Source organism: Simochromis diagramma, unplaced genomic scaffold (assembly GCF_900408965.1).
Source record: "Simochromis diagramma unplaced genomic scaffold, fSimDia1.1 OVJJ01000487.1, whole genome shotgun sequence".
Lineage (NCBI taxonomy): Eukaryota > Metazoa > Chordata > Actinopteri > Cichliformes > Cichlidae > Simochromis > Simochromis diagramma.
In genome coordinates this window covers 3,981,946-3,999,089 of record NW_024387305.1, presented here as the reverse complement: position 1 = coordinate 3,999,089, position 17,144 = coordinate 3,981,946, and the positions used below count along the sequence as shown (strand labels likewise).

Genomic DNA, 17,144 nt, shown 5'->3' with positions numbered 1-17,144 from the left:
CAATGCATGCATTTAATTTCCTATTATTATACTTTCAGCGTTTCCAGTCTTACGATTGTAATTTATATGCCAACTCAATTTAATTTTCGAGTCACTGCCCAAAATAAATGATCCATCATCCACCTAATATGGGCCACTCATGGTTCGCTGTCTATATTACATAACCTCATCTTTTCCTACATGAGCGCATTGCGCCACCTTGAGGCCAAGACACAGCAGTGTTGAAGGACCTAGGCTGGGCAGAGGGGTTGCAGGAGCAGCAGCAGCATCGCTGTTCATAACCTTCTACTCATCGGATGCTGTTTGCCCATAGAGCACCTGGTGAGAGACATTTTTGCCATTGTTTTATTTCCCTAACAGGCCTGCGCTGATGCCTTTGGTTGCTTCCTCTGATATAAGGATGAAGACAGTGAAATGAGCTTCGCTGTTTGTGCGACAGACCTATACGTCGCCCATAATGGTCGATCGTGGGATATCAGCAGGCAGCATCCTAAACATGATTTCGTTGGCTTTAAAGCACGTGATAACAGATATCTGTCTAAATTAGCCTGTGTTTGGCTTAAAAGGTGTGCGGAAAGGGATGTACTGAACGTGACAGATTAATGCACGCTTCAGATGACATGTCGCTAATAAATGTTAGACTCATTGTGGCCAGTCTTGTGTTTATCCTACAATCTGCGCGATATTGGGATGAAATTAGATGATACTTTTTGCTTATTATTCGCTGGTCTTTGGTATCATTCTTAAATGGCTCCACGATGAACGCTGGACTGAGACATGGCCTAACCGAGCTAATTTTCAGGCTCAGTCATTGGCCGACTCTAACTCATCAGCTGCTGCCGCTTGCAGCCTCAGTTGATGTGTGGTCATTTGCAGAGGAGATTCATATCAGAGTGGGTGAAGCCGTGTGTGTGATCAAGCGTCTAAAGAGAAAATCTGGGCCACTAGGAGCCAGCCTACTGAAAGGATGGACCACGTAGTTCTCTATTGAGAGGCTGGGGGCTGTCAAGTCCCATTGGGCTTGAGCTGACGTACAAAAAGGAGCCTCACATATGACAACGTGTGCGTAATTAAATCTTACTAATTCACCTATGACTCTCTCGGAGCATGAGTCAGCAGGCCTGCCTACTAATAATGCAGAGAGGGGACGGGGTGTTTGTGTCAGTGAAAAGCGCTGTTGTGCTGTTTTGTGTGCATGGGAATCCTGACAACTGCCTGGAAATCATATGAGAGAATCATGGGGAGCAGAGAAGTGGATTTTCTATTTACGTCTGTATTTTCTCTGTTTCCTTGACTTCCTGTGGTCGGTGTATATGCCTGTCTTCTGTTTGGCTCAGAGTTTCTGGATCTGATTGAATTAGCTGTCATATTACATGTTTTATTATCTCTTTCTTTCTAAGCCCCATCTCCCTGTCACCCTCACATGCACTCTCTTTTTGCACAGTATCTAACTATTCTTCCTCCTTTTTCAGTGGAGTGCGTTGTGAAGCTGATGACAGGACAATCCTGCTGAGCGACTCACTTTGGGAGTTTAGAAGAATGCCTGAAATACTGTAAGCTGTCTCTTTATTTTTGGAACTTACTTTTTTTATTTTAATTTCTTGTTGTTAGCTGCACTACATGGACTGATAAGCTTGCCAATGTCCTCGGGTGATAACCGAAATAGCTGCTGTGCATATGACACACAAGCACACGCACAAATGCTGAAATAATTTTTGCTTTATGTAATTATATGAAACAGCATGCCTCACCCACTCCTGTTTACAGTGTAAGAGTATATTTTTTCATTGATCGAAGGGTAAATATTTAATGGTCTCATTAATAGATTTATAGCTATATACTGCAGTCTAACACTGTTCTTGTTTTCAGCAGGATGCATTAAGGGGCACATGTGAACTTGTCAGGCAGAGATGAGTCTGACTTCCTGGTTCCTGGTGAGCGGTGGGGGGACACGCCATCGTCTCCCCCGAGAGATGATCTTTGTAGGAAGGGATGACTGTGAGCTTATGCTGCAGGTACTGTACTGTGAATCCACCCGACATATGATCTGAGCTGTCATTCTTACTCTGACTGGATTTTTATCTGAAGCACTGAGATTAGTGAGGATTATAGTGATTGACTGGATCTTGTATGGTTTAGTCCCGTAGTGTGGACAAACAGCATGCTGTCATCAACTATGAGCCAAATACGGATGAACACAAAGTTAAGGACCTGGGCAGCTTAAATGGGGTGAGTGAATTTTTTTTTAATTTATGTGTATGTGTCTTAAAGCAACCCCTGCCTAATGTTTTTTTAATGCAATAAAATCTACATCAGTGTGTCCCAAAATTAAATATCAAACATTTCCCTGAAAGTATACCTTATTTATTCTTATTTATTCTTTTTCGGGCCGTGGCTTTCTCATCTTCTACTGCTTCCGTTTTTACAAATTTTTATTAGTTTCTCTTAAGCCCTCAGTATTCAAGGAAATGCATTACTTTGAGTACTAAATTGCCAGAGTGCCCCTTAACTGCTTCAGCAATTTACTGCTTACAAAAGTAGTCGTGAACCTGTTCTAACATAATTTGGTTTTTTCTTTGGATTTAAATTCTTTTCCAACCCTAAATAAACTGAAAGACGTCATTTTCGGTAGTGCAAATATTATACATAGCTTATGACAGGCAGCTTGATGGTGCAGCGGTTAGCGCTGTCACTTCACTGCTCCTGGTTCAAACCTCTTAGTCGGCTGGGGCCTTTCTTTGTGGAGCTTGCATGTTCTTCTTGTGCTTCCTGTGAATCTGTGGGTTTCCTCCAAGTGCTCTGGTTTCTTCCCATAACCCAAAGACATAAATTTTATCCTAATTAGTGATTCTAAATTGACCGTGGGTGTGTGTGTGTTTGTCTGTCTATGTTCAGGGTCACACCCATGATCCTAATTTGGGTAAGAGCTTTAAGACAGATGGATGAAAAAAATGGCAGAGTACAAACATTTTTATGTGTGTACAGATGTTTCCCTGCTTAAATTCAACATGAAATAAGCTTTTTTTGTGTTAAATCTGGTTAGGATTGTGACTAAAGGTCTGGTACAAAATTGGCACTTGGTTTGTGTGTTATGGACAGCATCATTGTTATGCAAGCAGTACTGAGATTTCAGGAGACTTTAAATAATCTCACTTTTGTACAAAGTCCTCATATGTTGTTCCTAACCACATTGTTTCTTTGTTTGTTCCCAGACATTTGTCAACGATGTCAGAATACAGGAGCAAATCTATGTCACGCTGAAAATTGATGACAAATTGAGGTTTGGATATGATATCCTTTGAATGTGTTCTTGTGTTATCTGTCAAACCCAGTAGCACGCAGTACAAGGTCAGTGAACATGGGGTGCACTGTAACTTTATCGGTTCTTGAATAGCCTGTGAATTCTCATTGCACTCTGCCTACTGCATAATAGATAAGGCTATCAGTGCAGGTTTCTCATCCCTGCAAAGGGCTCGTCATCTTTTACCTTAACTTGTCTCACATACCAACCTGTTTACTGTGGTTCGAGGAGAGATGCATATTCCTGAGGAGGCCCTCAAGGTTAGATGACACGCTACACAGAAGAACAATATTCATATGTTTGAAGACGGTGTAAATAGTTGTGTTTGAAACAGGATAGGTGCAAAGATCTTGTACTTTTTCATCAGTTAGGAGCAATATTGTAGAGAATAGATCAAAGAGTTCTGCTGAAGTGGGCAAAATGACTTTTCAAGATTGATGAATTTGCTGTTTCATCAACAAAAACTGCCCAGGTAGCTGCAGAAAAAAAATAATGCAGATTTCTTATTCATGAGCTAGATGAACATAGCACATTATCATTCAAAATATATGCGAACAGTATGGCATACGATCAGTATGCCTAACTGTATGCTATCTGGAAGATTAAAAAGCAAGAAAAAATCTAGACAAGATATACATCGTAATTATTTTGACAGTATTGTGTAACCTTTGTCTTTGGTTAATTCCCCTTGTTTCTGTTGTCTAATTTGTCAGCATGAAAAGTTTAGCAGCCAACTTCAGTTGAACCAGAAGAAACTCCCAGAGGCAGAATCATCCAAATCTCAAGTCAAACCACCTGAGGCAGCAGCTGCACAGGTGTGTGAGGGGGCCACTGCCAAGCCAAGTGAGGCCAACAGGTCAGAGGACAAGGCAACAGGTAAGTCTGAGCATTGAAAGTTAAAGGACACTGGACACATATAATATAGTAAATCTAATACCTTGAATCGATAAAATATTCCCAGATACATAAACTGATAATGAAAGAATTTTTAGAGGTAGTTCTTAAATAGATTTTAGGACTACAAACTATAGCAGCCGTACTCTAGGACAGTGGCAGACGTTTGGTAATTTAGCTTCTGTATAATGCCACAGAGGATTCAAAATCAGACAGTCAAGATGTGTGAAATATATTTCCCTGTTTTCACAGGTTCAGATGAAGTCTTTTCTGTTATTATTTAATGACAAATTAGACAGATAAAAGACAGCTAATTCCAAATGCTGAACTTGCATTTGGTATCCATTTTCTGGAACTCTTAGTATGATCCAAAGAGATGTAGACACAAAATCTTACGGTGTCAAAATAAACAATCTGGTGCATTCTGAAAACAAAGGAATGCAGTGGTCCACCCAGCAACACCCCAAGGCCTGAAAGACCATGAAAAACAACTAAAGTCAATGATCACAGAGGGTTGCAGGGTTGTTACCTTACAATAAAAAGCACCTTGGGCAACTGTTGTGATTTGACACTATATAAATAGAATTTAACTGAATCAAGGGCCTAACTATAGATGGCAAATTATATGCAGTAATATTGGGGATGTTGCATTACAATGACTTTTACCTGAAGCCTATTTAGGGTCTCTAAGCCTCAGTTAATACATATGTGCATTCCTATATATAAAGAAATGTACTGTTTTGGCAGGGGATGTCACAGTGCTGCACAGGGGTACCCCCCTGTATGGCCAGCCTGCCTGGTGGGGAGATGGAGACACTGAAGACCAGCATCCAGGAAAGTCAGAGGACAAGAGTTCAGACCGGAAACGAGAAAAAGTTGAAGCAGGTACCAACAATTATTGCTCATTATCAGTTTTCTTTGGTTTACTTTTTTGGAAATATTACAAATATTCTGTAAACTTTATGGTGCCAGACAAATATCTTGTATTAATTGTGCCAGAATCTAAGAAAAGTGAGGAGATCCCAAAGTGTACCCTGCAAACAGCCTCTAATCAGGAGCCTAGCTACTTCGAGATCCCAACAAAGGATGCAAAGGATCCCTCAGGAAGCAAAGTCAGCAGTGAATCCATCTCAAGAGAACAAGAGGGTGGTGCTTCTGCTGCAGCAGAGCCTGCCCATGGCCACGCCTCCTTCACCATTGAGTTTGATCCTGGGGCCTCAGGTAAAGTGACTGTCAAAGACAGGGTTGCGAAGGTAGGACCAGAAACCAGGCCACGCCCTAAAAGGGCTGTTGGGGAGGAGCTGAGTCCTCTTCAGACAGCCATGGTCGCAGCAGAAGTCAAAGTTGCTGATTGGCTTGCTCAGAATGAGTTACCATTGGCTCTGAAAGAAACGGTTGCAGAGGATGATGGAGAAAGCGTGAAAAGCGATGTGCCTGTACAACTGCGGAGTCTTAAAGGTGTGTTTATATGATATAGAGTTTGGTATAGTGTACAGTATTACACGCGATACTTACTTTATCACTCTTATGCAACATTTTTATCTATTACCTCACTCTCCAGGTAGTAAACATGAGGATGGCACTCAGAGTGATTCAGAAAATGCACTGGGTGAACAGCGCAGGGCTGCAGCGCTAGAAGAGCGCTCATGGGGACTCTGGGGAAGCACGGGGATGAAGATCAGAGAGGGTCGTGCAAACGTACCAGAGGGTCTCTTTGCAGAGGAAGACAGTCCTGCACGTCGTCGTAAACCTTCAACATCCAAAGTAGCAGAGAGGAGACGTGGCTCAGCACCCCATCAACAGAGCGTGCGCGACGAGTGCTATCATCATGGAGATGATTATAGTGATAGAGGGACTTATACCATCGAGCTGGAGAATGGAGATCATGAAGAAGAAGAGGCTAGGAAACTGATTGACAAGGTAAAAACGTTAAAGTTATAACTCTTTTTTATAGTTTATCATCTAATCTCCTGATCATAATATGTTTTCTTACTTGTGTATATGTTAGGTGTTTGGTGTGGACCAGGAGTCTGGGTCCAGGGTGGGGAGTGCTGACCAGAGAGAAAGACTCACCTCCCAAAGGTCTGGCACTGGAGACCGAGGAAAACCCGGACGCATGGAGACAGAGGTGTAACAGCGTTCTTCTAAGTTATACTCAATAAGCTGTCTTCTGACTGACTAAAGCAACATCTGTTTCCAGTTATTGACATGTTTTTGTTTTATTTCCACGTTTGCTTGTTTAGGTCTTGTCTGAAGAGTTGATGGTGGGTGGTCCACGCTGGGTGTCACAGTGGGCTACTCTAGCTGCCAGTCATATTAGGACTGACCCTGAAGGGTCAGGAGGCGAAAGCCACATCTTGGTCACGGAGGACAGAGGTATTAAGTTTAGGTTTACTAAATCTCAAAAAAGGATTCCTTTAATATTTATTAAATTAATTTCAGCATTTTGTTCATGCTTCAGTATGTAAACGTTTGCTAAACAAAGTCCACAGGGTCCAATCACACACTGGGGTTAAATGATAAACACGTTGTAAAAGCAGCATAAGTAGACAGGTGTCACAAATTTACTCATAATTCAGTTATACAGCAGTCAGTCACATTAGGCTTGTCATTTTTCTGTAATAGCTATGGTATACTGTTATAGTGGTGGATAATTACAATGCAAAGAGTAATCCAGATGAGATAAAAGTTAAATTAATTTGTCAAGGATATGAATGCTTGCAGGCCTTCTTCTTAATTGGTTTGTGCAACATAGCCAACCAATGACAACTTATCACTCTCTTTATGAAGTTTCTACTCTTCAGACTGTGGACAACAAATAGAGTGGCCATCTTAGGCACACAGCAGCCACTCAGAAGAAAGTTAGCTTAGGTGGTCTCCTTAAATGCACAGAAGCTAAAATGTCATGTGTCAGAAAGAGTATGACGCCTACTTCAGGTTAGCTAACATAGCTGCCAGGCTGCTGGTCACATTCCACCAAATAGGCGTTAGGCAAGCAACTTTTCATATCCAAGAGGAAGATTTATTCCTGTTTATTTCACTAACATACAGCAGACTGTAATTATTTGCATTTGGCACAATAGAGTCACGTGACCACAGTGAAGCCAGAGGTTTCATGTTAAAATATTGAAGTATTGCAATATTTTACAAGTGGAAGACAAAATAGTTTCTTAACGTGTGCCACTTTCAGTCAAAGGTCTGAAATTGCAGCTTTTTTGTTTTTTAAAGAAAATAACCTTTCTGACTAACTACAGTGGAACACCAACTTACGAATACCCTATTTAACAAAAAATTCAAGTTACGAAGGCACGTAACGGCAATATTTCTGCCCGTGTTACGGCAAAATGCCCGCGTAACGAAATCCATTTGCTCTAATTGGCTGAGCCCAGAATGCCCACAATGCCTTCCGTATCATGTGACAACCCCCTTGGCTTTCGTACTTGCGCTTCGCTGTTCCACTTGAACGACGTATTGTTGTTGCACTTAGCAATTAGCCTATAGCCTATCGTTCACTCAAAAGGCGCGATGGGTGCTTTGACTTACGAACGTTTTTGACTTACGAAAGACCCTCGTGAACGAATTAATTTCGTAAGTCGGGGTTCCACTGTATCTGAATTTTATGTTTTAGCTTCTTGTTGCTTCAAGTTGCAAAAATAATTGAACAAATTTTTATTGGGACTTTCTATTAAGGATCTTTATTATAGCCAACTATTAAATTAAAAATCTGGCAAACACCTCTAACAGTGCACTGATTCTACCAGTATATAATCCACTATGTATGTTTAATGCACATTCTGATCAAATATTTTCTTTCTTTTCAGCTGATATAAGTGAATCCAGCCACTCAGCCTCCTTTGCCTCTACTGGGTACACAGAGCGCAAGAGGAGAACCCTACCCCAGCTGCCTGGTGAGGATCTCAGCCTAGGAAGGAGGACCCCAGGCTCAGGCCTACGTGCAGATATGGGGGAGAAACAGGACACAGAGCTACAGGAGAAAGAAAACCAGGAGGAAAAGGTGGGCAGAGGAAAGACTCGACCCGGCCAGTGCACAGGAGGTGTGGGCAGTCACAGTGGCAGCCCTAGTCGTTCGTCACCAGCCAAGTCGCAGGATAGTGGTGGTGGGAGGTCAAGTCAGTCAGGTGTGTTGACAAAGCTTCCACCTCGTCCCATGACCAGCGGGGAAAAAAGAATGGAGGAAGTACGGAGGAGGAAAAAAGAAGAGGAGAAAGCCAGGGAAAGTAGTGGGAAACCCCTATTGAGACAGGAGAGCTTCACTGTGGAGAAACCAAGTTCCAACGTCCCTATAGAGCTCATACCACGTATTGATGGTCTCACAGGCAAAACTCAATCTAGAGAGCCTGGCATCGACACCGCCACACTGCAGAAAGACTCAGAGGCTGTAGCAGCCTTTCTAGAAACCACTGTGTCAGACCAAGGCGATCCCCCAAGTCAGTCCATTGAAGGATCCATGTCACCAGAGTCAGATGTTGACACGACAAGTACAGTAAGCCAAGCTGATGGAGCAAGGAAAGTAGTCCAGAAACGCCGAACTCTAGCAGGACAGCAGAAAGAAAAAACTGTAGTGTGCTCATCTGGCAAGGGTCCTGCTGGTGGTAGGGAGACCCAGGACAAGAGGGTCAAGAATAGAACTTCTGGTCCTTCACAGCCAAACCGTCCTTGGACTTCCCTGGATCTCACTGATGATGATGTCAACTCCAATTCTCTCTTATCAGACTCACAGCCCACCTCCACGAAAGACTCCAAAAACTCACATGCTAGAGGTCAGACAGGGAGCACAACAGTTGGAGCCAGCACTAAGTCTAGCCGGGCTAAGATCAGTCAAGCTCCTGCCTCTGCTTCCGCCAGTAAAGCCACCAGTGTCCCCAAGCCCAGGCCTACCAGGGCATCACTGTTGCGGCGAGCCCGGCTGGGGGATTCCTCAGACACTGAACCTGCTGACCTAGACCGGATGTCTGTGGCCTCTGAGGCCTCCACTGCTAGTTCCACATCCAAGACAGGGATGGCAAAAAGAGGCATGTCCAGAATAGAAGCTCTGGCACAGCCAAGGAGGCCAAGAGTGGGCTCCCCGTCTGCCCAGAGTGACTCAGAGGCCACTGTGACAAGGAGTAGAGGTCTGGGGGCCCGCGGTGCAGGTGATTATGGCATCAGGCAAGGATTGAGAGGGTCCAATATGACTTCAATGCCTGGACCCAGAGCAAGAGCTAACAGTGCCTCCAAGCTACCTGACAAGAGTAAAGGAACCTCATCACATGCCACACCTGCATGTAAGTGTGTACACATTTTTTCTTTAAATGATCCTAATGATGCTTTGACTGCCAAAAGATTGTACAGTTACCTGCAATTATCTACTTAAAGAAGAATTCATCTGGCATCTTAAGCTTCATCTAAGCTTCACTGCCATTCTTTCCTCAGCTGGAGCTCGGTGGCGCCGTGTACCCGTGGAGTATGCTTCCACCTCAGAGGATGAGTATGGCTCAAATCGTCACATATCCAAGCAGGGGCACACACGGCTATTCCCGTCTACTCGAGTAGCCCAGCTTGGAGGTTCAGCTCCAGCAACCCCAAATCCTGCAGGCCTAGCTACCGTGAAGCAGCACTCTAGGGAACAGGATGAGTATATGAGAGATTGGACAGCACACAGCGAGGAAATAGCCAGGTACGTAGGTGAGAAGTACTCTTGTGTATATGAGTGGATGAATGAGTCAGATAGCAGTATTCTAACACATTTTTCCCGCTTTAGGGCATGTGCCTCTTTATTGCTTCTTTTTTTTAGCTTAGGGTCGCAGTTCTTTTTATTGGATCTTATTTTAAAGCTGTTATTTTGTTTTAAATAAATATCACAAAATAACACAACAAAATAATATCATACTTATGTTTGCTCCACAGGATAAGTCAAGACCTTGCAAAAGACCTGGCCATGCTAGCCAGAGAGATTCATGATGTGGCAGGGGAGATTGACTCAGTGAGCCCTGCAGCGACCGACCCTGGAGCTCTGGTATAGTTGTTGCATCTTAAACTAATTATAGCATACAAAATATAAGGATTCAGTTTATTCATTAACATTCATAGCAATCCTAATGCTAATAGAATACAGATTCTTAATTCTTAAGTCTGATTACATAACATGGACAAAAAAATAGGATCTGAGGAAAGAATATCAATTTTCAATATATTTTATTTCCGTTTCAGTTGGAGGAGCGTGTGTTTGATGACAGTATGGACCTCGGCGGCTCCTCCACACAGCATAATAGCATGCTGGGAACCAATGGGCAGTCTGTGGAGCTTCGATCTCGTAGGTCTAGCGGACAGAGCTCCCGGTCCATTCGGCGACAGACATGGAATAGAGATGATGTAAGGCCTTGCTTCAATTTTAAATATAATGTTCTCCTCAATATATGGCCTGCTATGTACCATACTGCTAATGTAGATTTTGAATTTGTTGTGCTTCTCTCCATTAGAAAGTGAACGTATGCGAACCAGCATACACAGCAAGTTTAGAGTTATGTTAAGAGCAAAAATAGCAAGACGTTCATGTCAGTCTGTGCCACTGTTTGTCACTAGAGGGAGCTCGATACATGCTAGTTACAGTCATCCCTTAATTGGTATGTGACTTTTGTTGCCATGATGCCAGGTCTCTCTCGGAAATGAGATTTTTAATCTCAGTGAGATTTTTTACCTGGATAAATAAAGGACTAATAAAAAAATAGGCCAATCTAAACCTAAAAGCAGTGGTAAAGCTAATGAAAAAAATTATGTACTTAAATTAACTAAATGTAGCAATAGTACAGGTTGTTTACATTTTACCGTGTAAATTAATCACTTTTTGCCACTAATTTATAACTGGTAGATTCAGATGATATTTTTTTACTGTCTTTCAGGCGGTCCCAGACAATTTGCTGCTAGCTTCTGTGACTCAGCTGTCAACCAGGATACGCCAATCCGTTGACAGAACAACCTGCAAAATCAGGCAAGTATTGTTTGACCACGCTAAACAAAAATTGTTTTTCACGTGTTGTTGTGGTTATTTATATATTCAATGCACACACTAAAGAGGGATTGCATGATACAAATATTGTCTGTGTGTGTACAGATTCTCGTCTGTGTTTTTTGTAGGAAATAGCAGGTGACACAGTTTGAATGACACATCACACAGGCTTACTCCGCCACCCAGTTACATATTTTTCTCATTAGAATGACAATTCAAAGGCTGATTTTTTTCAATGCTACAATGTGCTGATGGCATCTGAATGAAACTATTTAAGCAGTCACTTAATCTATATTAAACATGTTTTATGTATTTTACTTTTATCCTATTTTTGTAACAACCTGGCTTTGCAGGATCCTCTTCAAGGATAAAGAACGAAAATGGGATGAGATTGAGACCAAACTGCAAGCAGAGCATGACTCCTTATTGCTCAAGAGCTCAAACAAGGTGATGAATCTGCTGAAGGCTTGTGAAACAGACAGGACTGTGATATTTATAGCCAAATAGGCAGCACTGGTGTAGAAATTACAATATTATTCTAGCATTGTGGTCCATCAGTCAGTACAGCGCTTGTTCACCGTGAAATATTTTAAAAGGATGGATTGCAATGGAGAAAAACAGATACAGTGTGTAACAAGATTGTGATCCGATTCTGTCTTTATTTTATGGAGACTCTACATTTAATGTATTGAAGCTTCTGGAATGTGAGCCGATAGATAACCAACCGCAAACTCATCTTTCCTTATTGGGGTTATTTTGGCACAGTTTAATTCAACCAAATTTTAAAAAAGAAGTCCACAGTCACAGTATATTCCATAAGTACACATTTATAGAAGTAATCTTTTAGCCTTTTCTTGGCTTGAATTAATTGAACACTATTTTAAATCCAGTCATTCCTTACCATTTTCTAATTACTTATTCCAAGCAATCATAGTGAGTGCTCACAGTGCTATAGCTGTTTGGAGAATGAAATCAACAATGTCATACACCCTTTAGATTAACTTCAAATTAATTTCAGTATTTAGGCACCAAATGTGATTAGACTGTTTGGAGCAAAAAAAAAGACTTACAACTTCACCTCTACACACTTTTACCTCTCTCCAGCGCAGGATCATAAATTCTGACTGTAACACTGTCTGGCCTCATGTGAACCTCTGAAAAGAGATATGTGTGTCCATGACACAAGTTAAAGGGTTCGTAAAGCATTACTGAGTGTAAAGGGCTCGGCTCCAAACTTTTTGGAGCAAGCAATGAAAAGATTAATCGAGTTGATTTATTTGCTGTAAGAGCCTTCACTTACTTAATCAGGCCTGAGACCAGCTTTCATTTTTTTATCACATTCTCTTAACAGGAAATTTCAACCATCATTCAAGACTTGAAGAGGGTGGAAAGACAACTGATGGGTATGGCTCTACCTATGCTTCTCTTTAGTTTTTGGAAGAAAAGCGTGAAATATTGTATTGTTGTATTGTATTCTGCAGTGTTACTGCAGTCTACACCACGGGAAGTCTTATGATGTATTAAGTGGGACTGTTTTTCTCTGCTCCAAACTGACAGTAATTGACATGATGGTAGATCCAGATGGAACTCTGGATGCCCTGTCCAACCTGGGCTTGACCAGTCCTCTGACTGACCAGAAGATCAGCCCAGGGGCTCAGCAGAGGGCAGCTGTGTTACAAACTGAAGCAGAAGCTTCTTCACGCACACTTTCATCCTCCAGGCCTGAATTACTGTCCACTGAACCTGTTGGATCTTCAAACCATGCAGAAGTGTCAGAACGAGACCCAGGGCTACAGCAGAGCTCTAATTCCTACAACTGACATTCCACGGTGGATTAATCCAGAATGCAATCTATTGGAGATATCAGACACCCTCAGAGCAGACCCTGGTGTGAGGTTAGAAGTTTTTCTGAGATAAGATGAGGACCCAGAGCAATGCCTTTTATATGGAAAAGTCTCTCTGCTCTGTCAGTCAAACTAAATTATGTTAGGACTCTAAAATTCCAACACTGTCAAAGGGAATCTCTTGAGACGACAGCTCTATTATATGACAATATTACACTATTAACTGCTAGGCTAACGAAGAAGCTTTGACATCATATACAGTAACCCATCTGTGTTTTTGTGTTGCAGCTCATTATCATTACCCATTATCCTTGAAAACATTTGAGAAAAAGGGCAGATGTGATGTTAAACCTAAACCTACCAAATTCCCTTTTAATTATTCTACTGTTTTGGCTTGAAATGAGCAAAAGCAGACCAACCTTTTACCTTGCATTCTTTGTAAGTGACACAAAAGCTTGACAGACTTAGAGCCAACATGGAAACCCAAACTGAAAAGGTGCAATAGTGTCAAGGAGCCATGTTTGAAAGTGTTCTTCTGTCCTGCCTAAGAGTTATTTATCAAATTATTAGGGGTGCAACGATACACAAAATTCACGGTTCGGTTCGGTTCGATACTCAATATTTTTTCGACACAAAAAAATTTTCATGACTTTTTAATTTGTCATTTATTAAAATTATAAATATATATTTTAACTCAAAAGTACAGTTTTTAAATGTAATGTTGCTGAAACAACAAAATAATAATTAAAAAAATCTATCTGATCGAGAAATCACTCATCTTTGGAAAAGAGAGTTTATTACAGAGAAATGGCTCTTTCCAAAATAAAAGCTATACTATACGCTTCTTCTGGGCTATATTCTCAGCAGCATATTAAACAAATCAGGTCCCCATATGGAGAATCATGTGCTAACGGCTGTCTAAATGATTCTGGTAAAGTTTGTAGTATGCGTGCTTGTTGTTTTTGTCTGCTTCCACTTGTCTTTGCACTAGGATGTTGTCGGCGTAAATGTGCAGTCATATTCGTTGTGTTCCCACTAGTGCTGTTAATCTCGTTAAAATGACATTAACGCCATAACGCGGCAAATCTTAATTAACAAGTTACCGCATATAGCCCCGTGCGTGGGGCTTGACGGCGTCAACACATTAACGAGCTAACTGCGCTAACACACTACTTCCCACCAATTGAGCATTGCGTGGCACATCCGACAAACTGTTTTACTTTTGTCCATGACGCACTTACCATCAGGGTCATGCTTCACTTGAAAACCAAAATAGTTTCAAAGACCAGATCTGAATGAGGGTGGGGGAGGTTTAATTTCGGGTAGCGTTGAGGCAGTTGCCATGTTGCAACGAGATTAGCTTCTGTCTTGCTAGCTTGCGCTGCGCTCAGTGGATCTGCACTCAACAGTGCAGCCTAGGCGGAGTAGTCGAACCCAGATCCACTGAGCGCTCAACACAGACAGCATCGTCAGAAGAAAAGTTGATACATTAAATAAAAAATGTTGTATTGTTCGATACATATGCGTACCAAACCGAAAGCACTGTATCGAACGGTTCAATAACGATGTATTGTTGCACCCCTACAAATTATATATTTTTGTCCTGTTTGCAATAGCAATGCCTAAGGTAGCCTCAGTAATGATTTTCCATGAGAAACGGCCACAGTGCCTATTTTTGGGAAAAGAACTGGGTGCCTATATTGTTATGTACCAGTGTTATATTATAAAGTAGTTACGTTTAAAACTTACATCCATGCCCCTTTTCCTGTGCTGATGTCATTTGAAGACAGTTTATCAAAGATAAACCCGATGTGTTAATGAAAATTGTGAACTGAAATGTAGCTCCCAGAATAGGATTTTCCTCTTCCAAATGCATTTTGTCACAAGTGCCCTGGCTCAAACAATCATTATAATCCTAGATACTAGAGAGTGCAATGTAAGGAAGATGGCGAGAAGGAGGTAGAAGTCTTTTTGTTTTTGCATTTCAAAGCCAATATATGTTGCTATTATTCTCTGAGGGACCAGGATGTAATGCACCCTAATGCTACTCCTTTATCATGTTTATGTCTTTGACCGTGATGAGATGAACGGTTTATCAAACTACTTTCTGATTGCAAGTTAAATGTGTTTGAACCAGCATAGACAGGGACTACCTCCAAGTCCTGCTTTTTGTTGTTGAATGATCCACAGTGTAATGACTGGGTAGGTTTTCCAATGTCTTGCCTCATACCAATGTTTACATATGAATGTATCCTGATCAGAACTGTTGAATAACATTTTAGCCAAAACAACTTTAATAAAGATGAATAATTGCATTTTGTGCTCGGCATACTTTATCTTTCCTTTTGTTTGAGCATTTGGAGATTTTTTTGTTTGGATGTTTTGTATGAGCTTTTTTTTGTATTGATGTTAGGTTTAAATGTCAACCTTGCAATATCAGTGTTTTTCTCATTTTCAATAAAATGCATGATAATCATGAGCTGTTTTCCACGGCTTACTCAGTGGCTCTGAGCTGGGATAGGCTCTGGGCCAGTTGCACAAGCAGAAGAAAATGGCCCGATGGATGGATTTTTCAACTGCCTCCACTCTCAGGGGGACAAAAGGCTGGTTGAGTTTAACTGCATTGCTTATAACAATATTATTTCTATATTTGGTTGAATTAAAAAGTATTTAAAACTCCCTCATCCTCCACTAAAAATGTAACTGGTAATGATTAATAATGTGTTATTAAACTTATTTGTCTAACTTTAGTAATACTAATTAATTAATTACATTTAAGTTTCCACTTCTTGCCCTTCATCACCTCACAATCTCTTTTGAACTGCCATCCTTCCACCACAATCTGCCCAATCCACCTCCCAGTCTGGCTTCACTCCAACTCTTTGCAGAAGAAAGTACACACGACAAATTAGGTTTTAGAGGCCACACTGTTAGAGTTACCGCACTACTAATTGTGTGTCTTCAGATATTCTGCTCCACTTCCTTAATCCTTTAAAGCTGTGTCAGGGTTTTTCTCCCCTGTGAACAACTTTCACCACAACTGCTGGTGCACATCAGGGATTGTGCAGGTGCTCATCTACTGGAAATGCTAAGTTTGACTAAACTGCTCCCACTTAGTTTCATTAAGTTCAGGTTCCCTATGGGCTTTACCACCCTCACACTGCATTTATTGCATATAAATAAAGTTTTCATAACACTGCAGTTTTTGAGATCTGAGGTATCTGTTTGGTAGTTTGTAAAAAAAAAAAAAAAAGTTTTCAAAAGTAATTGTTTAAACATATATAATGTTGAAATTATGTGTTAGGTCATGCACAGCTTACATGCTACGCATTATTCAGTTTAACTTGCAATAGTAGTATTACAGCAATAGTAATCCTGTTACCTCAGTGTGAGTAAGGTGTATGATGCTACACTGTGACTGTTTGGGCTACTTGTGTAATTTACATATTCTGCAGTTCCACACTGATGAATGTTCATCAGTGTGGAACTGCATTGGAGAGGAGAACAACAGGAGAAGCTTTGTCAGCAAACTGGGTGTTCAAATTAACTATAGAGTGGTACAGATGGCAGAAACCGTGCTCAGAGAGATAATTTAGATTATTGTCAATAAAATGTGAATGTAATGGTCATTGATTATCATATGGCTTTTTAATTGGAAGGAAAGGGAATCTCTGTTGAAGAACGGTAACAAGAATGATGCTCTGTGCTTGCCCTGTCTTCCCGTTAACCAGACATTAACACTAATGGCCAAAATGCTCCACTTCAGAATGCAGTCTGTTAGCCTGACATTATGTAAGCCACCTCCTAAAGACTTAGGAAACAGCTTATTTAATATGACTTCACTGGTGCACATTTTCCACACTTTCCAAATTTTCTGGACTTTTGGATCAAATATACTCAAGTACAATGTGTCAGAAAATACCAAAACAATGCTACACTGAATTGATTGCCTACATGCTAGGTTCATCCTGGCTTTAGTCTTTATGCTAACATAAAGTAACTGGCTGCTAACAATATAATCATTACATTAATGTTAAAAATCATCAGTTTGTAAAACAACACATTCAATGCATTTCCAAAATTCTATTGTTTAAAATAA

At 41.0% G+C, this 17,144-nt stretch overlaps 1 protein-coding gene across 2 annotated transcripts; it reads left to right on the top strand.

Annotated features, from left to right (window-relative positions):
• Positions 1–200: 200 nt before the first annotated feature.
• On the top strand, positions 201–13,113 carry cep170ab (centrosomal protein 170Ab). Of its 2 annotated transcripts, none has more exons than XM_040004638.1 (20): positions 201–321; positions 1,473–1,553; positions 1,873–2,015; positions 2,140–2,229; positions 3,213–3,291; positions 3,503–3,561; positions 4,015–4,177; positions 4,943–5,080; positions 5,195–5,653; positions 5,757–6,115; positions 6,204–6,323; positions 6,439–6,571; positions 8,017–9,480; positions 9,629–9,872; positions 10,103–10,211; positions 10,406–10,567; positions 11,095–11,183; positions 11,555–11,648; positions 12,553–12,604; positions 12,759–13,113. In XM_040004638.1, the coding sequence occupies exons 3-20, from the start codon at positions 1,911–1,913 to the stop codon at positions 13,019–13,021; spliced, it is 4,182 nt and encodes a 1,393-aa protein (XP_039860572.1). In that variant the 5' UTR covers positions 201–321; positions 1,473–1,553; positions 1,873–1,910; the 3' UTR covers positions 13,022–13,113. The 2 variants fall into 2 exon arrangements, with proteins under 2 accessions (XP_039860572.1, XP_039860573.1); XM_040004639.1 differs by having other exon boundaries at positions 1,870–2,015.
• The last annotated feature ends 4,031 nt before the right edge of the window (positions 13,114–17,144 follow it).

Bases quoted from the DNA above. Each gene is read 5' to 3' on its own strand.
- cep170ab (XM_040004638.1), top strand. From the start codon at position 1,911: ATGAGTCTGACTTCCTGGTTCCTGGTGAGCGGTGGGGGGACACGCCAT. The intron at 5,654-5,756 runs GTGTGTTTATAT...CTCACTCTCCAG, and splicing joins ACAACTGCGGAGTCTTAAAG to GTAGTAAACATGAGGATGGC. The intron at 11,649-12,552 runs GTGATGAATCTG...TTCTCTTAACAG, and splicing joins TGCTCAAGAGCTCAAACAAG to GAAATTTCAACCATCATTCA.